Source organism: Engraulis encrasicolus, chromosome 4, assembly GCF_034702125.1.
Source record: "Engraulis encrasicolus isolate BLACKSEA-1 chromosome 4, IST_EnEncr_1.0, whole genome shotgun sequence".
Lineage (NCBI taxonomy): Eukaryota > Metazoa > Chordata > Actinopteri > Clupeiformes > Engraulidae > Engraulis > Engraulis encrasicolus.
In genome coordinates, this window is record NC_085860.1 from 22,065,484 (window position 1) to 22,090,483 (window position 25,000).

Below are 25,000 nucleotides of genomic sequence, written 5' to 3' on the forward strand. Positions count from 1 at the left end.
AAAAAGGTAGGGAAGAACAACCGTTTCTTTTGAGCTTTCGTGGTGTGGTGTCTGACCAACTGGTTAACTGCCAAGTCCCGTGAGTGGCGAGTCCTTGTTTCCTACTGTGTTGGCAATGTCTGGTAAATAATTAAAGATTTTGCGACCTCTAGTGGTAAGTTAAGCCGTGCACCCAGTAATGAACAAAGACAACGAAGGCAAACTCAATCACATCATTATGTGGCGGAGGTAGGCCTAATGATAATAATAATAATAATAATTTTTAAAAAAAATGTCCCTATGAATAGGCTACAAGGGGGATAATGATTAATGATTAACAAATTTGTTTCAACAAGAGTCCTTTAGTGTGTGAGGCCATATGTGGCTCAGGACCAATGTGTGTCAAAATTGACCCCCCCTAGCCCCCCCCCCCTTTTTTTTTTCGCGTTCTGGACATATTGTAATTGAACAGCCTCCCCTGTTTGACAGACTACCAGCCGCCACTGGTTTAACTACATTCCCCAGTAGCTTGGTGGTAGCGTCAGTACTTTATGTATCGAGTAACGTCCCTGTAGTTAAGCTATTTTTTGTCTCAAGTAGCGACGTAGCTTCCACAAAAGCTACATTGTCCCGCAATGTTGCTCGAAGAATTTTTTTTTACTCTCTTTCCTGACCTGAGATCTAGGCAGTCACACAGGGGTTCCAAGACCCAGCTGCATGAAATGAAGTCAGAGGTGGGATATACTTTCTTCATTCCATGCTACTTTTTAACACCTTACCATAGCAGCAAACAAATTGTTTTTTCCTTATTACGTTCTATATTATGAAAGTTAACCGCGAGTAGTTCTCAACATCGCAATGCGAGCTCATGTTAGTGGGGTGGGGGGGGTAGGATGAGTGCCCCACACTGTCCCTCAGAAACATATCCAAGTCCCTTGGACTTATTGGGGTCACCCTAGACCTGTGGCCTATAATGATAACATACTGAATGTATAATAAATATCAATAAAGTATAGGCCTAATGAGATCAATAAAGTTTTTTTAATGAAAGTAGGCCTATTGTTATTTTAAATCAAGCTGACATTATGTCGGGACAATGTAGCTTCTATTGTAATGAACTACATTTGACATTTTTGTAGCTTAGCTCACTACATTTCTGATGGTGGTAGCTTTAGTGTAGAGAAGCTTAATTTATGGTTGAGTAGCTGATAGCTTAGCTCACTACATTTTACAAGTAGCTTGCCCAACACTGGCTACGAGCATGGTGGGATAGCTGCAGCCATCCACCCATTGCATCCACCATAGGACAGGAGTCAGGACTGGGGCTGCTCGATCTCATAGGTTTGTAGTGACAGACCGTCACCAATAACGTCTTTTTCCTGCATTGTTGGACGCTAATCTGAAAGCCCATGTCTTTAAGTTGGCTATGTGGTTCAATTCAGTAATAGAAAATAACTTGCAAAATTGGCGGAAGTTTGGAAAGCTTTGTGAAGGGAATTAAGGGACGCAGCCTGTGTGTGTGGCTATCCCATCCCCTCTCTCGTCTCGCTCTCGGAGGAGCTTTGGGGATTTGAAGTTGATGCCACGGGAAATGACACGTTAAACTATCATGGCCTACATTAAGTTATGGCATGCTTAAAGTAGCTGCATCTATTGTAGTAAACTATTATGTTATTGAAGTCGCGGATGCATCCTCAAACTGGCTGGAATAGCGTTGTTGCCTTGGATTATTGTTGACTGGATAACACCGATAAACGTGGGCACGGAGATGTCAAAGTAGCCTAATTCAGGTGCTTGGAAAATGTTGGCGAAATCATCGGAAGATGAAGGTAGGGAACTGCAACATTGCACGACATCACACGATTATGAATAGTGATCATGTTGGCTCATACCAAAATTTGTTAGCGACTTGTCACCTTAGCAAAAAAAGCTGCTTGTTTACCTGTGGTTCATGTGATGGGATGTCTTGTCTGCCTTCATGCCTCATATTTGTTCTGTCCCACCCAAACACGTATTCTTGCTTCATTTGGGTTAAGCAAATAAGCTCATAATCAGCCACGCAAGTCCCAAATGTTTAATTCACTACTATCATAACAGCATTAGGAATAGGACACTACCATTCGCGTGACGTCACCCGCTGTTGGCTGGAAACGTTAACAGAAACGCTACGTGTTTGTGCTTTATTTTTTTTATTAACGGCTTAAATTTCAGACTTCAAAAAAATATATATTTGCTGGCTTATCTTACTGGTGTTATAGACCCCTATATTAGGTCACTGCTTCATTTCCACTTTAAACTCGACTAATTCACTTTTACTTAAAGGTAGCCTACATTGTTGCATGAATTGTGTTCATTATATCACCATGCCCAACCATATGACAATGTTCAAATGTCAAGGTCTGAGAGTAAATACAATGCTATAGAACACAATTTTAGAGAATGGAATGTTCTATTGCTTGATCTAAACTGCACTTGCAGTACTGTATAGGAAGGTCGAATGCTATAGTCCTGTAAGGTATGTCTGGGCTGGCCTGTGTGGATAATATGTCTGTGCTGGTCTATAGATTCATTGGATGGTTGACTCGTGGACTTGGGTTAAATGGACAGTCTGCACTGTGTGACCAATGTGCTCAGCTGATATGGATCACCTCTCTCAGAGAAGGGTGTATGTGTGTGTGTGTGTGTGTGTGTGTGTGTGTGTGTGTGTGTGTGTGTGTGTGTGTGTGTGTGTGTGTGTGTGTGTGTGTGTGTGTGTGTGTGTGTGTGTGTGTGTTCATTCTTTTTCAGTTCTATGCCTTCTTCTCAGCACATGCTGTAAATGGATGGTGTGTGCAATGCTTGTTGCTACTGTATGTGTATATTTCTCTGCATGTAGATGTGTTTGTTTTGTAGGTGTTTTGTTGATAGAGTAGTACTTCTCTCTATATGTTCTCTATGTGTCGTTATCTGAAATCTGTAGCGCTGTGTGGGTTGTGCTGTTCTTTGTTGAGTCAATTGATCTTTTTGTATGGGCTGTGTTTCACTTCAGATGAAGTTGAACAGTATCGCTAGACCTTGGTGTGTGTGTGTGAACGCAGGTAGCCTGATGTGTGGAGTGTTTGAAGTATGTTTTCTGCTTTTTCTGCTTCATGTCAATACTACTTTTGAAAAGTGCATGGAGCTGGATTGTATTGTGTCTGTGTGTGGATAGCCTGGGTGGGCTTCGTGGGGACTGTGGTGGTGAGCTGTGAGCAAGCACAGTAAGATGCACAATGATGTTTTCAATCTGTGTCTACAGTGTATTGGACATCTTGGGTGTGGAAGCAAGTGTGTGTGTGTGTGTGTGTGTGTGTGTGTGTGTGTGTGTGTGTGTGTGTGTGTGTGTGTGTGTGTGTGTGTGTGTGTGTGTGTGTGCGTGTGTGTGTGTGTGTGTGCTTGCGTGAGTGCCTGCGTGTGTGTGTGTGTGTGTGTGTGTGTGTGTGTGTGTGTGTGTGTGTGTGTGTGTGTGTGTGTGTGTGTGTGTGTGTGTGTGTGTACGTGCGTGTGTGTGTGTGTGTGTGTGTGTGTGCGCGTGTGCGTGTGTGTCTGTATAAGTGCGCATGTGTGTGTGTGTGCGTTCGTGCGTGCGTGCGTGCATGCGTGCGTGTGTGTGTGTTTGAAAGAGTGTGTGATAAACTTTATTGTCCCTAACAGGAAATTTGTCTCTGGGCGAAGAAAAAAAAAAAGAAAAGGCAGCAGAGGCATTGTGCAGTGATCACATCAGATCCTAATTAGCTCCACCTGGAGTGACTGGAGCCTGCACCTGTAATTTACACAAACAAACAAAACCCGATATGGAAGACGGGAGGTGGGCAGGAGAGCTCGCGCTTCTCGCCTCTCACTTTTCTCTCTCTCTTCACTCTCACTTCGCCAAAATGATTATGATGAGCGGGCGGCTGGCTGCATAAACTTTGCACAAATTACACGCGTCATAGACGGGGGAGAGGAGAGGAGAGGAGGGAGGCTACAGTACAGACAGCTCTCGTACATTTTGTTTAACTTCTGCCAAAAGACATTCTGAAATACTAACTCGAGTGGTTTCACTTTTCAGTCATGATTTATAATTATACGTTTCTAAAAATTCAAACGCAATCAGATTTAAAAGTCACATATCCAGTTAAACATATTTACCGGAGATTAAAGCAAGATAGAATATGAATCTGAATATACTGTCCTCTAAGTTTTAGCACAGCCTTGATGTGTGTATCAGTCACTTTATGTGCAGAGGTGTGTGTGCTGATGTGTTTTACATCAAAAAAGCTAAAGTATACTGCCCTACAAAGGCAAAATGCATTAACTACATATTTTGTCAGACTTGAGTTTAGACTGAAAATGGTCTTCATTACACCTTCTTTATCTTGTGACAAAGCCTTATGGTTCAAATGTGTCCCGTTTTAGAGATATTGCTTTGTCAATATTGCCATGTCAATATCCAACCACTACAATAGCCAACCTAATACCAAGGCTTTGAACTGAAGGCCTGTTCCTTAGATTCAATGTCGGCGTAGTTACTGCACTGTGCCTTTGTAGGGCAGTATAATCCGATGTATGTCTCAGTTACTGAAACACAGATCTATGTGTGCAGCTACATCCATATATAATGCAGCAATGGTGGGTGGCTGACTTCAAAGTTTGCATGACTCCAACATTTTCATTAGGATAGTATTGATTCTTTTCAATCAAAGAGATTCGACTTTGATAATGTCATTACATGCGCCCATTAATTAATGAATTCATTAATGTTTGAATCTAATCAAATTACTCATTCATTAAAGATTTTCTGTGGGCTTCTATGCCTTTATTTGATAGGACAGTGTAAGATGGTGAGAAGTGAGGAGGAGAAAGGGATGTGGGAGGATTGCAAAATGACCTCGGGCCGGAATCGAACCCTGAATAACTTAAGTAGTCAAAATAAGCAAGAAAAGCTAAACAATCCCAATTGAATACATTTCTTCCTTACAATGTTATGCATTGTGCTTTCTGTAGAACTTGAATGGGTTTAAGAATGTACCAACTTCATCGAGTTGTGAAACCGGGCGCATGTGAGTGGCACGACTCACATCTGGGGGGCCTTGGCTGAATTCATGCTGCCCATTCACTAATGTTACATTTGTCATGAATACTTACCACCAGCATCAAATTATAAGTATTCATTATGACTGGAAAAATTGCACTTTTCATACATGAAAAGGGGGATCTTCTCCATGGTCAGCCATTTTGAATTTCGAAAAATAGCCATTTTTAGCTGCAAAAATGACTGTACTTGGACCATACTAGAAAATATTTGTTTATTACTTAGTAAACTTTCATGTAAAGATCAAATTTGGCAATAGGCAGCCCAGTTTCAATGAACAGCATAGTTGCAGTACCTTTTTTGACCATTTCCTGCACAGTGTCCCTTTAAAGAACTTATAGCCCTCATAAGCCCTTCCCCAGCCATACACTATCCTCTACCCCAGTTCCTATCCTCTTCCACTGCCGGTTTTCTGGTAGGCCTACAGCTCGACACAGCGCGACGCGACTGCCACTTTCTGCTTTTCAATTGGGCACGACACAGCTCAATCGTAAAGCGGCCGAGTGTTGAGCTGTAGGCCTGACGGAAAACCAGCAGTGGTAAAAAGCCTTTAGTGCAGGGGTCAGGAACCTTTTGGGTAGAGAGAGCCATAAAAAGCTAAATTTGGAAAATATTTTTTTGTGAGAGCCATACCATTTAAACACTGAATACAATTAAAAGCATGTACTACACCTGCATTTCAATTAAGCCCAACATTTCCAGAGTGTACTGTCTAGTTATTATGCCTACTTTTAGTGATAACAGGTACACGTAAGTATAGACTGCCAACTGTCAACTTCATCAGAGCGGGGGTCTGGGCGTTTTCCTCCGAAAATTTTGTAGTGCTTAGATGCAGTTCCCTGCAATTTTAATGCATTTTAACATCCCATGTCCCGTTTCAGCTCAATATGGAACCCGTACTTTTATTTATAAATACGGGTCGTTTGGCAACCTTAGGTAAGTAAGAGATACAGTTCCCAGATACAGTTCCCAAAAGAGCCACATGTGGCTCTAGAGCCATGGGTTCCTGACCCCTGTTTTAGTGTGTCCTTTGTCTGCCTGGCTGTGTGTGTGCTGGTGTGTGTAACCTGTGTGGTGCGTGGTGTGTGTCACCTCTTTCTGGATGTAGTCCATGAGGTTCTGCAGGTCCAGGTCGTCCCTGTAGTGTACGATGGCTTTCTTCACAAACTTCCCAAGAGCATCGCGAGTCTAGGGGTAGAGAAAAAACATGATCTGTGATGATGATGCTATTAGACAGACCGACAGATAGACATTGATGTGCGCGCACACACAAACGCAGACGCACGCGCACACACACACACACACACACACACACACACACACACACACACACACACACACACACACACACACACACACACACACACACACACACACACACACACACACACACACACAGGGCCGCTGACAGTATTGGTTGGGCCCAGGACAAAGTCATCTGATAGGGCCCCCATTACATTGTATTGGGGACACCATTGTGGGCCCCCCATCTCCCTGGGCCCGGGACAGGTGACACCTTTGTCCTCCCCTTGTCGACTTCCCTGCACACGCACGCACGCACGCACGCACGCGCGCACACACACACACACACACACACACACACACACACACACACACACACACACACACACACACACACACACACACAGCACTTTTTAATGTTCACAATGTTATTTCCCAATTAGCTGCCCAAGGGCCGGGGTACTGAGGACAATTGCATAGTAGCATAGTCACTGTGTATCTGGCTGTAGAACAAGCTAATGCACACTGACAGGTTGTTTGGTTGGCAGGATCATGCAGGTGGGCAGAGGAGGTGGGTGGCAGTGCTCTGTGGAACAGGGACATTAGCATAGAGGGAAATGGAGAGAGAGAGGGAAATGGAGAGAGAGAGAGAGAGAGAGAGAGAGAGAGAGAGAGAGAGAGAGAGAGAGAGAGAGAGAGAGAGAGAGAGAGAGAGAGAGAGAGAGAGAGAGTTTGTGTTTTTGTGTGTGTGTGTGGGGGGTGGTTCAGGGCTGAGAGGTGTGTGTTTATGTGAAAGTGGGAGGTGTGCGAGATACATGTCTATTGTGTGAGAGAGACAGAAAGTGAGACAGGCGGACAAAAATAATATGAAAAAAAGATGAATATTAAAAGCTGTGGAGCCGCTCTATTTGTCTTAGCTGAAATAAGAGGGGTCAGTCTCCGGGTTAATTTGATTTCACATTGTCTTAATGCTCTGCCCAGTTCCCTCTCTCCTCTGTGTATTGCCAACTGCTAACTGCTATGGAGGAGGAGGAGGAGGAGGAGGAGGAGGAGGACGGTGGCCATTCGGGAGTCCCCAGAAACAGCAGGAGGTGGAGGAAGATACTGTAGGAGGGGATCACAGAGAGGATTTATAGAGGAGAGGCCAAACTGGCAGCTTCTTCCGGGTGGTACTGTCCACGGGGCGGCGATGTTCAAGCAGAGGAGAGCCGTCAGAATGAATGGGGGTCCTATGAAGCTCCACAATAGACGCAACTGATGTGTCGGATATGGAAGGTCACCGGTTTTCATTTTATTTTTCCTAAAGGAAGTGTAAATTGCCCTTCCAAATGGCATTTGGTTTGATTTTTTAAACTCACTGCATTTTTAAAAAAACACGCATTTTGTGCATGAATAACGCGAAACTCAATTACCCAGAATGCTGCACGTGAGCTCTCTACCCGGGTGATTCTGGAAAACAAACATGGCGGCAACTCGCTTTACTACCTTAAAAATGTGCTAATCCGACGCTAGATTTCTTAACTGATGAAAATCGAAGGCAGAAATCAACATTGTAGTGTCTAAATATGAGGTCGATTGGTCTATTTGTGGCGTACATCACGATCGGCTGAGTTGTTGGCCTCACGTTTGTCAGTTAGCTTGTGGCTAGGCTACGTCTCGCCGACGTTAGCATCCGGTTTAGTTCCCCAATCACCAATCGGATGTCGTCATTTCCTTAGCTAGAAGCTAGTGAAGACTGACTCACAAATGTCGAAGCTGTAAGAAACTAGACGGATATAACTCCTAGGTTACTGTGTTTTTAATTTTAATTTTTAATTTGCAGTCATAGACGACCGTAATATGTTCAGGTTTCAGCTGCTAGGCAGGACTTATTGTGGGTGATTAGCCCCAGCCCAATAGGGGAACCCCAATCTGCTCTGTCTGAACAGCGCCCCTAATGCAAATCCATTGAACTGCGGCCAAATTTTGTATAATGGGGCGAATAGCATGTGGGACGGCTATAGGTAGAAAGGCTATGGGGATCATTACAGGGCTGAGGGGTGAAGGGTCACAGGTCAGAGGTGTTGCCCAGAGAGTTTAGTTGGACTTGGAACTCCTGGAAGTTTGACACACATTGGCTGCATCCGAAACCTGTGCTAGCCACTGCCACCTTACCAGTTGCCTAATTATCATCAACTTTTGATCTCGTACTGAGATGTTGGTCTGACCAAGAAGATATATATATCGAATAACGTTTTTCCAAACGGCATGGTTGACCCACCTCCCTTTGTTTGCTACTGGTCGAGGCCAGAAAAGTCTGTGCCAAAGTTTAAACCAAGTCCCAATAGAGCGTCTCTGTTTACTGCAATTCATGTCACTGCCTTGAACACGCCTCTCTACCCAGTTGGAGCTGCTCAAAGTTGATTAGTTCCCAACAAATTCGGTGGAGTTCTCGATTTTTCCGCAGATCGGAAACAATATTTACTGTACATTGCTCTTGGCCTGACTACAAGAGGGTTTAGTTGGACTTCCCCTGGACGTTTGAGACACATTGGCTGCATCCGAAACCCACTGCCTCATTACCAGTAGCAACCACTCGGCACCCCAACCAGTAACGTCTAGAAAGCCAGCCACTAGTAAGCACAAATCGGACATACTATAGCACAGCACCGTCAATTACATAACCTTTGAACCAGATCGGTCGCTGGGGGGGTGCCCCTGATGGCACTAAGACCAATGGCCGTACAGTTGTCGAACTCAGCAAAGTAACCATTGTTTGCCTACTGCAAATATGAACGGACATAGAAAGTCATCTGGGTACCTCCTGGTTGAAAGTTTACTAGGGTATTCAGATGTGCTACATACAGTGGTGCTCATATGTTTACATACCCCAGCAGAATATGGGTGGTTGACGTTTAAGGGCGTAACGCAAAAAAAAAAAAAAGTTGTTCAAATTCCTGAAAAAAATGATGGATAAAAATGTGAAAAAAATAGAAAAAAATAAAGCACCAGTGGTCTGTGGAATTTCACCTTATTTTTGCCATTTTTGGGAAAATGTGTCCTGCATCAACACATAGCATAGGCACGTCACACCGCAGGAAAATGGAGTCACACCACAGGGAATTCACTGCATTATGACCATTTTAATCCTTTTGTATACATGACTGACATCTGAGCTCATGCTAACTTGATAATGATATTGTGTTTAATATTAATATGTGTTTTCATTAATAAAAAAAACTTTTTTTCCTCCTATAAGAGCAGTCACACCACAGGACACCATAAAATGAACCTAAGCATTGCGTGACAGAAAGATTGCAATATGAAGACATATTAAGAGGTTAAGAGTCACCTTAAACTTCCACAGCACTCTCCAATAACTGAGGTACTGACTGGTTAGGAGCCAGTCTTTAAGACCCTTGTAGTTGGCCTTGCAGCTGCCCATTCACAAACATTGACATACATGTCATCCCACAGGACGCAATTTGTGTTACGAAATTGAACTTGTAGTTAATATTACTGTCTTGGGTTTTTTCCACATTCACATATCTTAATCTAAAGTTAAGATTTATGCAATCATGCCAAATGCTTCATACATTATTCAAAATGTTGTTGGTTAATTTATATATATATTATTATATATTGTTTCATTAATGTTACAGTCACACCGCAGGAAATTTGACATATAAACCTTTACATAGATCTTAACAAAAATGTTTCTTCTCATCTAAGACTAATATGAAACATAATGTACCACATCTTCTTTCATTGACATTTGTTTTTTAAAGGAAAATAACAGTTTTGTAGGTTTTTAACCAATGTTACGAAAAAACAAGGCGTCACGTCTCCCACCCACATACACTTTCTCTGCGATTTCTCACGAAATATGACGGATTACACAAAACCTTTTTTTCACTCATTGCTAGTGACTGGCTTAAGATATTTATTAGCAATATTCTGTGTTTACTCTTTCAAAAGCATGATCACAACCATGGGCGGCGCTATTAAGAGGCTAGGGGAAGCTTAGCTTCCCCAAAGTTGTCATAAGAAATAAATGAAATGAAATGTTAAAATCACGTTTTTTTTTTAATATCCAGCGATGGAGTGTCGCAGGCACACACAAGGAAACAGAACGAGGGTTTCCTGCTGAAGTGCCTATCCACCTTGTTATAGGCAGTGGGCCAAGAATCATAGCTCATCTAGAAAATGAGTTTCGTTGTGACCGTTTAGTGGCAACTTCAAAACATGTTTTCTTGATCAATTTGGGGGTGCTGAATCCAAATCTGCCTGTTGCCACGGCGTCAGCCTGCACATTTGGCCACCACAAGGGGCGCTATATTCATTTTTGCTTATTTATGGGTAGAAACGTATTCCTTCCTGTTCAGTAATAACATTTTACAAATTGTTTTGTAACAACAATTTCCGCGAAGCTGAAGACTGTGTGTGTGTGTGTGTGTGTGTGTGTGTGTGGGGGGGGGGGGTCATTGAACATTTGGAACGCCATGCCCTCTTTGAAACTTTCATATCCCTTGCCAGTATTAATTATGGACTTCATTAACTGCTACGTGAAATTGATTGATATTCAAACATTTCACGCACGCATCCACACATTCTTAGGACTATTGTACTACTCCCCTACAAAGGAAAAAATAACTGATCAAACTCTGCAACTGAGAGAAGTGACTTCCAAGTTTTTTGTTTTATCCTGATCATTTCTTTGAGTTCCGAAACAGTAGTAGACCTACAGTAGTTGCCGTTGCCCCTTGTACTGCTGCAGAGATCTGAATGACTATTTTCTCAATTTAATAGTTATAAATAGTCATATAATAAAAAGACCACAGCTATAACAGTATTGGTAAAATGGGCTCTGCATGGAATAATGATGACATTGATAAAATTGACAGTATGTAGGCCTATTGATACCAAAATTGAACTTTGACCCATAGTTGGCACACTATTACTGGATATTCCACCTTGTGTCTATCATTCTTGTGTCAAAGGGTCACGTAAAGACAAAATGCAATAACTGACGTGGTGATTACTTGTTTTGTGCTCATAGTTATGACAAGCCATAATCTGCTAACCCTCTACTGCACAACATTGCCCTCTGGCAACACAATGTCTTTTAAAGCCTCATGTCCAGTGTGTGTCTCTTTACATTATCAAAACCAATCAGAGTGTTAGAAAAGACATGAAAGAACAATTTAGAGTGGTTTGGGTGACACTAGGCCTATGTTGTAGTATTTGACAGACAGTCACTGGGCCACTTGGGGTGCGAAGGACACAAGATCTTTTGCATTATTAGCGTAAGTAAACATGATAAAATCATGAAATAAAAAAATACTTTTATATGCACAAGGCATATAGAAGACTCTTATCAGGTTTTAAAAAAGGGTTTCCTTTTGTGTTTGTCTTTGCGTTGCCTCAAGGCAACGTTGTGCGATAATGGGGTACTTTTTTTTGGTGACTTTGTTATTATTGTTTTGTTTGTGTGTGGTTGTGTAACCACATCATCACATATATTTTATGCAGTAAAGACATAAACTAAATGTTCTGAAGTACTTTTCAAAATTGGAAATAGCTTATACATATCTTATATCTTATAATTTATACACATTTTGACAAACAAAATGAACGTAATAATGCTTTATGGATGAGCGCATCAGGATCTGCATGTTAGAGAAATTCCATCTGAAGTTAGGTAGGTCAAAAGTAATGAGGACAGCAACATGAGTGATGAACATCTGAATGTGGAAGAGAGGGAGTTAGTGGAGGGAGGAAATAGGGTACCTGTATTAAGTACTGCTTATTGTTCCTCTAAATATATGGGGGAGAATTGCTGTATCCAGCTTCCAACTCAGACCACCTGGGTACTACAATAGTGCTACTTGGTCCCTAAAGAATCAGACTCATTGATAAAGTCAAAGTACACTAACTGTTGTCTCTATATACAGTATTATAGTCTCTTTCTACAGGATGTTAGTCAACTCTGCCTTCCTGCTTGTGAAGCACATCTTTTGTGCTTTACACACGGTGATCCCCACACAACTCCATACTTCATTTATTCTAGGCTTCACCCATAACTATGGTCCTGAGTCCAGGGCCGGCCCAAGCCTTTATGGGGCCTTAAGCAAAATTTCATCCAGGGGCCCCTACCACCACCTATTCAACATCAGATGTTTCGTAAGCTTAATTTAAGTTACTTGCACAAGTGAGGGTTAGGAGCTAAGGACATACAGTAGGCAGGCTGTCTGTAGATCATGTGCCCATTATGCACTGTACTTCTTGGAGCAAAATTTCCCAGAAAGCCATTTATCACAAAGGAATATCTTCGTTTCACTTCAAAATGATTACTTTTAGTTATATTCTGCATTTATTGCAGGGTTTGTACAATTAAATGTGGTACATGAAAAAGGACGTTGTATCCACCATCATTGAGGTGTCCCCCGATATACAGTATAATGGCTCCAGTTTCCATCGAGGCTCAGAAAGAAATTTAGGACTAGGAAATATAGTATAGAGTTCATTTTTTTTCCTGGAACTTTGCTGCCCAGGGTGGGCTAGTGGCAGGGCCCTAAGCCATTGCATAGTTCACTTATGCTTCGGGCCAGCCCTGCCTGAGTCCTAGAGATAAGGCCTATCCTTGTAGTCACTTGCATGTAATTATGGCTCACATGCAGTGGGGGTGTCTGCAATGGTGTTTCTAAAAGCAATACCACTTCTGACACTAGCAAAAGGGGATAACTCTGCTTGTCCAGCTTCAAACACAGGCCCTTGGGGTGCCAAATGTGCAATACCACACCAAACAGCCAGTCTCATTAACATGACATTTAGGGCACACACACAAACCTAGTAATGATCATTCCATCACTGTGCACCTCTGTTTAATGTGAGGTAATTGCGTGTTTTGTTCAATTTTAAACTGAATAAAAATAAGAATATTGGGCCTACAGGATAAAAGTTAAAAAAAAAATATATATATATATATATATATATATATATATATATATATATATATATATAATCAATAAAGTGTCTCAAAATGAACTAAAAACTCAATTGGAATATTTTTTTTATCATGCTGTGTGCAGTAGAGGGCTAATTGTCAGTAATGTCAAGCAATGTATGTTGAGTTCAAATTAATTGTTAACCTGTGGTACTTTTGTTGCCATGCCATTTTGTTATTTTACAACATCAACAAACTTTTCACAAAGTATGTTCATCCTTTTTTCATATTATGAAATACACAGTAGCTGCAGTGATTTCAAGCAGTTCATTCACCTACCACATGCTGGCGCTATGCCTAACTGCCATTTCACACACAGAAAAATGTTGGTAGGCATAATACACAGTAACCTGTGAAGTTTCACACTTGTGAAGCACTCTAAAAGGAGTTGGTGACACATTTCCTGTTGAGTGGCCAATTTTAATGGAATTCCCACATTACCAAATGTCGCTATTTCAACCTTTGTTTTTTAAATCAATGTGCAACTTTTGACGATGGCAACACCTAGAATATTGATTTATGTACTATCAAGTACTTGTATCTGCAAAAACCAAGTTGCCACCTGATCACTCCGACGAACCTGCAAGATAGGATTTCTGGCCCGCCGCCTATTAGTAGATCTAGCCTCGTTGCGGCGATGTCATGCTGCGGCCAACCAATCAGGTGTCAGTTCTACTGGCTTCAACAGAGCCAGGCAGTGAGGCGGGCTCGTGGCTTATGAAATGAAATCTGGAATGTTTAATATCTTGATAAAGCAATGACCTCTAGAATAAATTGGGATTCCACTGCATTTCCTTTATAGATCATTCGTTTTTTTTCCACCAGCCATAGGTCACAATGTTGACATTTTCCTCTTTAGCATTCGTTATTCAACCACACTACATCTATCAAATGGATAGCCTATTTGGCGAATCTAAATGGACATTTTGCCTCTATCTTCAAGTAGCAGGAATTAACAGGACAGAATAAGGTAGGAAATCAGTTTTTTTCCCCTGCAGTGCTCGCCGAAGCGCTAAGTTTACTATTTGGTGGCAATGTTTGTTGTTGTCAATGTTGTTCGATGTAGTTGTCTACTTGTCTTCCGTCTAACTAGCCATCACAAAGCAAAACACCTGTGCTATCCTGTCACCAAGCGAACACCACTTTCAAAAATGCACACCTTTCCTGAATTCATGGTGGCCTGCCAGGGTGGTTTAGTTACCATATGTAATGTGTGTATATTCGCTTGCGTTTGTTGGGCATCTGCGTGTGACTGGAGTGGACAGTACAGTGCGAGGCAGCGAGAACATTGTCTGGCTGCGCAAGCTACTTATTTGTAGAACCAGTAAGCTAACATTTAGCTCCACTAGACAATCTACATCCAATAGAAATATTAAGCTAGTTACAACCATCTGGAAAATGTAGCGAACTACATTACAAGCTACTTCAACTAGAAATTCAAAATTACAACATATTTGTATTATTTGGGCTGCAAAACTGACATCTGAAGACAGCCTGTAGGATATGAGAGCCCCATATGATATTTTTGGGCATGATATGGTCAATCAGCTGGCTTATTTGCTCTCCTGTCTTCCCCCCGTGTGTGCGCATTTTGCCTCGTCATTAGTTTTACGAGTTTGATTGGGAGTTATACCGGTCTGAGGTAGAGTGACCTAGCGCATGAAAATGTCAATAGAAACAAAGGTGTGCACAGTCGGGTGTATATGATTTGATTGCTCGAGACATTTTTGGGAGATAATAGTCCATGCTCTGGCAAATAGCCGTCTTCCTCTCCTGCCTCCAGTGTGTGTGTGTGCGCGTGTGTGTGCCTGTCGCGTTTGAGAGTTCCATTGGCGCACGAGCAAGACCCATAGTTGCGCATGGAAATGTTCCGTTTTATTTGCTCATCATTTTGTTTCAACAGCATATAATGTCATGCAGATAATATATCAAAAGTCGCGATTAGGGCCTCGCGTGGCGACTGATAAAGTGCCCCCAGACCCTCCTACCACAGTCTCTCCGATGACGTTTGCACCCCCCCCCCTTTTTTTATTTTTTTTTTATTATTTTTTTAGCTTCCCCAAGAGTCTTGCTGTAGCGCCGCCTATGATCACAACCCAAACTACCCAAATGACCCTGTTCAAAAGTTTACATACCCTAGATTCTGATGCTGAATATGGCCCTGTTTAACATCAAGGACCGCTCTAAATTGTTTGTGGTAGTTGTGGATAAGGCTCTTAATGTTCTCAGATGACAAAATAGCACATTCTTCCTGGCAGAATGGTTATTTCCTATAATATCTTTGGGTGTCTTGCTGGAACCTCACATTTGAGGTTTCCCCTGAGTGGCTCAATGATGTTGAGATCAGGAGAGTGAGATGGTCGCTCAAAAACCTTCATTTTATTCTTTCTGAAGCTAATGATGGGTTGATTTGGCTTTCTGTGTCAAAATATTGTCATGTTGGCACTGTTGGAATTTCAATTCAGAAATTCAATATGAGGGGTTTGTTTGGAATCAAGCCAATGGGCAAGGGAATCATTGCATTGCAATGATCATTGCAAGGGAAATTGTTCAGGAGGCATAGGACAACCAAAAAATAACTTCAGGTGAAATGTAGGACAACATGAAAAAATGTTTTAAACTGTACAGGAAAGAGGCACTTGAGGAAAGATGGGCTGTTGGGGGTTGCCAGGAGAAAGCCATTACTACAAAAATGCAAACATGTTATTTTGCATATGATACACCAAATAGCATAGTGATAAGCATCAGAATGCATGTGACAAAGTCATTTGGAAAAATTAGATCAATATGGAACTTTTTTCAGCCACTATTAACAGTACCATTTGGAGAACAGTCAACGGAGCCTATGATGAAAGTTACACCATCCCTTCTGTGAAACATGGTTATGGACCACTGATGTCATGGGGACATTTGAGTTACAAATGCACTACACTTTTGGTCCATACTCACAGAATGATGAATACATTGCCCAGTGAAAAATACTGGAGGAAACTTGACACTAATCAGCCTTGAATCTGCACATGGTCCATTGTTTGGACATGCCAACATGACAATATTTCAGCGCAGAAAGCCAAATCAACCCGTCATTAGCTTCAGAAAGAATAAAATGAAGTTTTTGTGCGACCGTCTCACTCTTCTGATCTCAACATCATCGAGCCATTGAGGGGAAACCTCAAATGTGAGGTTCCAGCAAGACACCCAAAGGTATTATAGGAAGCAACCATTCTGCCAGGAAGAATGTGCTGTTTTGTCATCTGAGAACATTAAGAGCCTTATCCACAAATATCACAAACAATTTGGAGCGGTCCCTGATGTTAAACAGGGCCATATTCAGCATCAGAAACTAGGGTATGTAAACTTTTGAACAGGGTAATTTGGGTAGTTTGGGTTGTGATCATGCTTTTGAAAGAGTAAACACAGAATACTGCTAATAAATATATTAAGCCAGTCACTAGCAATGAGTGAAAAAAAAAGGTTTTGTGTAATCCCTCATATTTTGAGAGAAATCACCAAGAAAGCGTATATTCTGCTGGGGTATGTAAACATATGAGCACCACTGTAGGCACTTTCTTATTTTTTGCCTTCTACATAGGAAGGCAGTAGGGACTTTTGGATTCATCCATTGGGTGAAACTCAGACTAGTTCCTCCCATCTGTTGATTGTGGCTTCTTAATGCAAGGCCGATAACATCGATAATGCAAAAGCATAATTCAAAGGTCATTATCTCATTTGTATCGGGATGTTGAATGGTGAAAATGCCCCCCAGACGTTGCTCTGCCTACATAAACAGTCAGGCAACTTTATTGTTTTCTCCACAGAGGTGGAGCAACACCAAGGCAAAAAGCCACACACATCAGGAAAGACTGGGAGGAACTAGTTGAACTAGATAACTTGAAATGAGAAACTTCATCTCCAGACAAGACATTTATTGTGGGGAAAAATGGCGCTATATTGTGCAGTGATCACATTATCTGATCTTAATTACATCCACCTGAATAACTGGATCTTTGCCTGTCATTTACACAAACAAACCAAAATTGAGTATGCTTGAAAGTTGAATGTACTTCTTCGCCAAATAAGTGCGGGGAGCTGTAGTGTGAAACTTTGAACAACTTATTAGTGTTAGAGACATCAGGGCGAGGCAACAAGACAGCTTTAGAATATCCCACTGAGTTCTGTCTGGCAGGCGGTTACACATTTTAATTGTGTCTCCTTGCGAATGATTGAAAATGCATTTTGAAAAACCCCTATTTGAGTGGTTTGGTTTTTCAGTCAGATGCACATTTTTGTCCGATTCATCCAAATCCAATTAAAACAAATGGAAAGCCTAACACATTTACTGATGATTGAAGTTGGATAGAATATCAGTATAGTCAAAGTATCTGAATTGACTTGGCAATTGTAACACAGCCTAGGTGCTTGTATCAGTTACCGTATGTGCAAAGTTTCAGGCTTTTGCCTTTTAGATCTTTTTAGAATTAGCTCTATCTGTTGGTCAGGTCAGGTCTCCATTGTTGAAATGCAGGTCCATTGTCCATTGTCCATTCTGTGTGTGTGTGTGTGTGTGTGTGTGTGTGTGTGTGTGTGTGTGTGTGTGTGTGTGTGTGTGTGTGTGTGTGTGTGTGTGTGTCTGTCTGTCTGTCTGTGTCTGTGTGTGTGTGCGCGCCATGCGCCCATGCATGTACGTGTGTGGGCACGCGCGTGCATATGTGTGTGTGTGTGTGTGTGTGCGTGTGTGTGTGTGTGCGCCTGCGTGCCTGCATGTGTGCGTGCGTGCGTCCATGCATGCACAGGCAGTCGGATGGGGGGCATGTGTGTGTATCACTATGTTAGGTTGGTGTCAATTTCTGTGGGCTCCAGTTACTGAAATCCAAGGGCATACATTGTGTGTGTGTGAGCATACAAATGACTGTGTGCATCCGTCTGCGTTTGTACATTGTAATTCTGTGTGTAATTGATTTGTGAAAAAAGACAGAAGAAAGGACCTTCTCTGCAGGGCTGGACTGGGTTTGAGAAACAGCCCGGGCAACAGACCAGCCCCTCAGACAACCCCCTCCTGCCTTTCCATGGTATAATGACAGTCCACTGTCTACATTAAAGATAGATCAATCTAAATCTAAATCTCATCTAAATTGAGGGCTGGTTTCTGGGTATAAAACGAAGAAGTATTTACAGTTTTTTTCTGTTCGCTAAAACACATTTTTTGTAACCTTTGGCTGCTTTTGCTGAACTCCTCACACAGATGCAGAAACCTATAACCAAATCAGCCAAACTAATAGCACGAAAACTGATTAGCACTCAGTTTGTAATGTTATAAAACACACTTTGCATAACTGTAAACAGAACTCACTGCTTTGCACACGATTTGCAAATTATGAACACACTCCTAGAAAAAATATACCTACACATTTGTGGATATGTTGTATACTTGAATGGATATTCAAGTGTACAACATTGCACTTGAAGACATATGTCTGGATATGAAGACATATGTCTGGATATGTTGCACTTGAAGACATAGCATGTGATGTCAATGGAATTTTATTGTCGGATCCAGCAAGGCATATGGATGTTCAGTAATTTCCTTTGTTAGACTTACGTTGTGTTTTCTTGTGTATTTGAATTACATGTCAGAAACATATTTTTGATTTGCTTTGGGGAACGTAAATAAACATCCATGATTGAAGTCTCATCCCCTATGTTTTTATATCACAAGTATTCATGACAAAAGTGTGATCTACAATTGATTTACATCGTGCAAAGAACAACACAAGCTAAATGTGTGTATCATTTACATTGCATGTGTGTAGTTGCAGTGTGTATGTGTTTATTATAAGATAATTTGTGTGAATGATTTGACACAAAAATGCTAATTTTCCAAAAGTGTATAGCGTTTTTCAACCTTAGTTTGATTTTGCAACGTATCTACAGTACTTTGCTAGATAGGTGTGAAGTTCTTGTAGTTGTGTGTAGAGTTTTGCAAAAGCAGCCAAAGTTGCGAAAATTGAGCTTTAGCAATCAGAAAAAACTGTAACCTGATCACACTCTCGATTAAAAGGTGCCAAACATAAACAAAAAACGGTGCAAAATAGAAAGAAAAATGTCTGCACACTTAAATCCTCTTTGTGTTCTTTTTAATCAGTCAAGCTTTCAGTCTGCAGACCTTCCTCAGGGCTCCTAAAACGAACAACCAAATAAACAAAACAACCCCCTGAGGAATGGCGGCCCACCGGGAAGATGCCCTGTTTGACAGATGCTCTGTCCAGCCCTGCTTCTCTGCATGTATATATTACAGATTGTGTCTGCTGAGCCTGGTCGGACAGGACAGATGATGATGGATGAATCAGACACACTAAACCTGGTGGCCGTCTGCCTGCCTGCTGTCTGGAAACCAAATGGCTATTCATCTCCAAGTGCCATCATTAGATCTTAATGACATTGGTGCAATATGAAGACCCGTCCTTTACCACAGACAAAGAATATTATTAAAGATGAACAAATTGAGGTGAACAAAAAGACAAAGGGGTGTGCCCTGTGTTGAGCATGCTTAATACAAATAGAAGCTGCAGTTTCAATGAATCAAATTATTGTTATTATAGCACAACTCTTCACCCAGGTACATCACCTGAAATGTGGTCTGCATTTAGTGCAGAGGTAGAGCCAAGTGATTTGAATTTATTACTTTGAATGTATTTACCGATATTACATACTAGACTGTTCCTTCTGAATGCAGGTTACTTATCACAGATTTGTTGGAACGGTGTGCGTGTGCGTGTGCGTGTGCGTGTGTGTGTGTGTGTGCACGTGCGTGGGTGCGTGCGTGCGTGTGCTACTGTGTGTGTGTGTGTGTGTGTGTGTGTGTGTGTTTGTGCGTGTGTGCAGCCCCGCCGACAGGGGGGGACAAAAGGGCTTTTTGTCCCGGGCCCTGGACTAGGGGGGCCCATAACTGGGCCCCCATGACGTTGGGATTAATTATTATATGGTCACTTCAAAAATGTGTTGATTTAGGGAAGAAAGGTGCTTTATTTGCATTCAAACAATGACGTGTAGATATTTGCCTTCATTGCCCTTGAAAAAAACGGCCAATAATCCCCCTATCACCCCTATTCCAAAATGGTTTGGTCTTTGTAGAAACAAGGCCGACAGGCGGACAACAGATGCGTCCCTCTATGCCAGTTCCAACCTTTTTTAGATGCGTCCCAGCATCTCTATAAGAGGGTCTGTCCGTCCGTCCGTCCGTCCGTCCGTCCGTCCGTCCGTCCGTCTGAAACGCATTTGTCTGAAACGCATTCCTTCAATTGTTCTGTGGCCACAAGGCGGCAGAGTTGCCATTTTGGACCGGAGCGAAAGCGTGCAAGCCAATTGTTCCTTACTGTGGCCACAAGGTGGCAGACTTGCCATTTTGGACCGGAGCGAATGCGTGCAAGCCAGAACATATTACTAAACAGGCAAGACGGCTGATGGCATTGTGAGACAACTGAGGGGGGCATTCAATTTTCGCTATTGTTTTGCGTTTGGACAATGGGAGGCAACTTTATTTTGGTTCGTCAGAAACTCGCGGAAATGAACGATTTAGAAGTCGGCAGGCAGTTTTTGACACAGATGTTTGTGCTCGGATAGAGAGGCGTTTGCATTGCATAACGCTCCACGGCATGGAACCGTAGTTAGTTGACAGGCGACCCGCAGCGCATACAGCTCTTCCTCTAAAAGTTGACCTGTAACATTTGGTTATAGCTTTTCTCCTTTCAAAACATTTACATTTTCCTTTGTGCGTGGATAGAGGGGCGTTTGCATTGCATAACGCTCCACGATATGGAACTGTAATTAGTTGACAGGCGACCCGCAGCGCAGCTCTTCCTCTAAACGTGGACCTGATATGGTTAGCTTTTTTTCTGTAATAACATTCACATTTTCCTCCGCTTTTCTCCAGTCCACAAACTCGGGTTCAGAGGTCTGTGTGTAGCCTACGAGCCTCCCTTTTAATATTCCCAGCGAGTTTACTTCTGCCTTTTCAGTAGTCAGTTTGCGCTGCGCACTGGAGCATGGTGCTCGAACTACAAGTAGACATCTGGGCCATTTGACATGCGGTGTGTGTAGCCTAGTTCTACTCGTAACCTACAGGGAGGTTCTTTCGTTGGCGGGCTCGTACCCCACAGGTGCTTTTCGCTGCGCTCAGAGAGAGCACAGGACATAACGCGTCTTTCGTAATTGCTTTGTAGTCGTTTGAATTTGGTAAACTCTGGCACGGGAGCTCACTGCTTTGTGCCTTGACGGTGAAGCTGGTTTTGAAAAATAAGCGCATAATTCACCTAAAGGGTGAACCCATAAGCACATGATTCACCCAAACGATTTTATTTATTTATTATTTGTCGATGTTTAGATTCTTTCCCACATGCACATGATGCTGAAATGGCGTGATACTAAAGGTTGATACTAATAAATGTCTGGTCATTTGTAATGTAGCCTACTTCATCTATGTGAAATTTGAAATCATATGGTTCTTTTCCAAATCCAAGAATGATAAGCTTATTATAGCCTAAACTACAAAAAATAAAGCCATATCTTGCCATTTTGCTGCCTGCCACATTATTTGGAGTGTCCATGATGACCAATAAACAAAAAGTACATCCTCAGGGAGCGTTGACAGGTTAGGAGGAGGCCAGGGGGGTGTTTAGGGGGGAAAATTGCATTGTTGGAACTGGCATAGAGGGACGCATCTGTTGTCCGCCTGTCGGCCTTGTTCCCCCCAAAACGCCCAGCTGGCCTCCTCCTAACCTGTCAACGCCCACCCCCCTCTGAGGATGTGCTTTTTGTTTATTGGTCATAGCCTATTGCCCATGGAAACTCCAAATAATGTGGCAGGCAGTGAAATGACGAGACAAAGCTTTATATTTTGCAGTTTAGACTATAATAAGGTCATCATGCTTGGATTTGGAAAAGAAGCATCTAATTTCAAATTTCACATAGATCAAGTGGCTACATTACAAATTACCAGATATTATTAGTACTAGGTTATTTATCAACCTTTAGTAGGCTATCACGCCATTTCAGCGTCATGTGCATGTGGGAAAGAAACTAAACATCGCCAAATAGCCTAATAAATAAATAAAACCGTTTGGGTGAATCATGCGCTATGGGTTCACCCTTTGGATGCATTGTGCGCTTAATTTTCAATGCCAGCTTTTTACCGTCAATGCACAAAGCAGTGAGCTTCAGTGGCAGAGTTTACCAAATTCATACGACTGCAAACCAATTACGAAGCAAAAGACGCGTTCTGTCCGGTGCTCTCTCTGAGCGCAAGGGAAAGCACCTGTGGGGTTCACGCGCCCGCCAGTAGAAAACGACTCTCCCTTGCAATATGCCCGAGAACATCAGTAACACAGCGTAGGCCTATGTGAAATGCAAATGGCCCATCTGTCTACTAGTTCGAGAACACTGACTACTCACTGAAACGTAGTGGCAGAATGTTTGCAAACTCACGTTTAGAGGAAGAGCTGTAGCGCTGCTGGTCGCCTGTCAACTTATTACGGTACCATGTCGTGGAGCATTATGCAATGCTAACGCCCCTCTATCCGAGCACAAACATCTGTGTGAAATACTGCCTGCCGACTTCTAAATCGTTCATTTCCATTCTGATGAACCAAAATAGCTGCACAACGCGACACTACAGCCGAAGTGTAGGCCTATCACAAGACCGTGAACATTAAGTGGCACTCACAGTGGTGTTGGTGTGCTGTGGAGAAGGAACGAAGTTGACTACCACTGTCCAAACGCAAAACAATGCCGAAAATTGAATGCACCCCTCAGTTGTCTCACAATGCTATCAGCTTAGCCTTGCCGGTTTGGTTTTGACACGCATTCGCTCCAGGCCAAAATGCCTCTCTGCCTCCGCCTTGTGGACACAGGAGGAACAATTGAAGGAATGCGTTTCAGACAGCGTTTCAGACAAGACAGCGTTTCAGACAAGGAATGCGTTTCAGACGGACGGACGGACGGACAGACCCTCTTATAGAGATGCTGGGACGCATCTAAAAAAGACGACATCATTCGATAAGTGGTCAGTGCGCGAGCCAATTAGTCAACAACATGCACAAGTCAGGAGCGCTGAAAAGGAAAGAAAGGCGAAAAAGAGATGAAGAAGCCAAAAGCCTGAGGGGTTCTCTACATAAATATTTCAGAAAAGACTCGGGTGATGCAGCAGGTACCAGTAAAAGCAGCTGTGCAGCAGATCCAGGTAAGACACGGGGCAACTTTTTCCAGTCCCGTCGTCAAGTAGCCTAACTGACACAGGAGGCCGTGAGCAAGACACACGGAGATCAATCAGACAGAGAGGGGGCACTGAATAATTTGATTACAACGGCTTAATTATACTGTGTTGCTTACGCCTAGGCCTATATCTAATAGAATCTATGAATATGCGCGTTAGCCTACTCCGCAAATTTGTTTCCAAATCAAATTTTTCAGGCAGGGACGCGCACACGGATGAACACAATAGAAAATGGACATTGTATTATTTCCTAACCAGAACAGCAGCTTAATAACATTGTGCTTCAATTCTGACTGTCAGTTAAGAATAAAAAATGCATATGAGCCCACACAATCATACCAGAGATTCTAAGAGTAGGCCTAGCCCATTGAGAGTAAATAGATCTATTTACTCTCAATGGCCTAGCCTATAATCTCTGGTTGTGTGGGATAATGCCTCGGGCGCACGTTTGCCAGGAGAAGGAAAACCAACTTTTTAAACAGCGCTATGCAACGCTATTGCTAAATCTCCGCTTAGCACAGATGCTAACAAATTATCAACCTGTTAACTTTGTGAGGAGAAATACAGTGTAGATTCGTTGTGCATAGTTTTCTGTAAATTGACATCCTGTGTTAGGCTACTCCTGCTGTGGGAGGCTTTGATGAGGGAGGGAGCACAGCAGCACACTCTGTGTGTTCCTGTTCACTTGCTCTCTGTCACGTCACTTGAGGTAAGTTTAGCAAACGGTGACTCCTTCTCAGTCATAGTTTTGATGTGCAAGCCTTCAAATTGCCAAATTACTCTCAGGCTACACTTCTGTTATTAATAGGAATGAGAATCCTATCTATGTTGTTTCTTTAAAAAAAAATGTAGGCTGGACTGCATGGATAGAACAATGTTATGTTTTCAGAATGGTAAAATTGTTTAGGTTTTTTTGGCGGGGGGGCGTGGTGGTGATTGTCGGTGGAAGGGGGGCCCAATCAGAGATTTTTGTCCCGGGCCCAGCCAAAGCTGTCAGCGGCCCTGCGTGTGTGCGTGCGTGCGTGTGCTACTATGTGTGTGTGTGTGTGTGTGTGTGTGTGTGTGTGTTTGTGCGTGTGTGCCTGCGTGCGTGCATGCGTGCGTGCGTACGTGCATGTGTGTGTGTGTTGTACCTGGTCAGAGTAGAAGAAGCCGAGCACAGCTATGGCCAGCTGAGTGAGGAACACCAAAGTAAGGCTGAGCGAGAACTGGAAGAGAGGGAGAGACAAGGAGAGATGGAGAGAAGTGTACCAGTATGTATACATTTACAATACGCTTGTATCAGTAGCCAGGACTCTGAATTAACTTTTTTCATCACCAGCCAAAATGGTGTAGATATTAATCTTACTTGCCAAACACACACTCACTAATGGTTGAACGTGGCTGGTAAGTTCTCTTTTCTACCAGCCAAACTTGATTTACACCAGCATTTGGC

At 42.5% G+C, this 25,000-nt stretch overlaps 1 protein-coding gene across 1 annotated transcript in view; it reads right to left on the bottom strand.

Annotated features, from left to right (window-relative positions):
• The window catches only part of tspan33b (tetraspanin 33b), a 60,908-nt gene that overhangs the window by 18,592 nt on the left and 17,316 nt on the right, over positions 1-25,000 (bottom strand). The window contains exons 4-5 of the mRNA XM_063196895.1: positions 24,699-24,773; positions 6,164-6,259 (exon numbers count right to left, since the gene is read on the bottom strand). Of these exons, the coding sequence (XP_063052965.1) occupies positions 6,164-6,259; positions 24,699-24,773 (171 nt within the window). The remainder of the gene's footprint in view (positions 1-6,163; positions 6,260-24,698; positions 24,774-25,000) is intronic.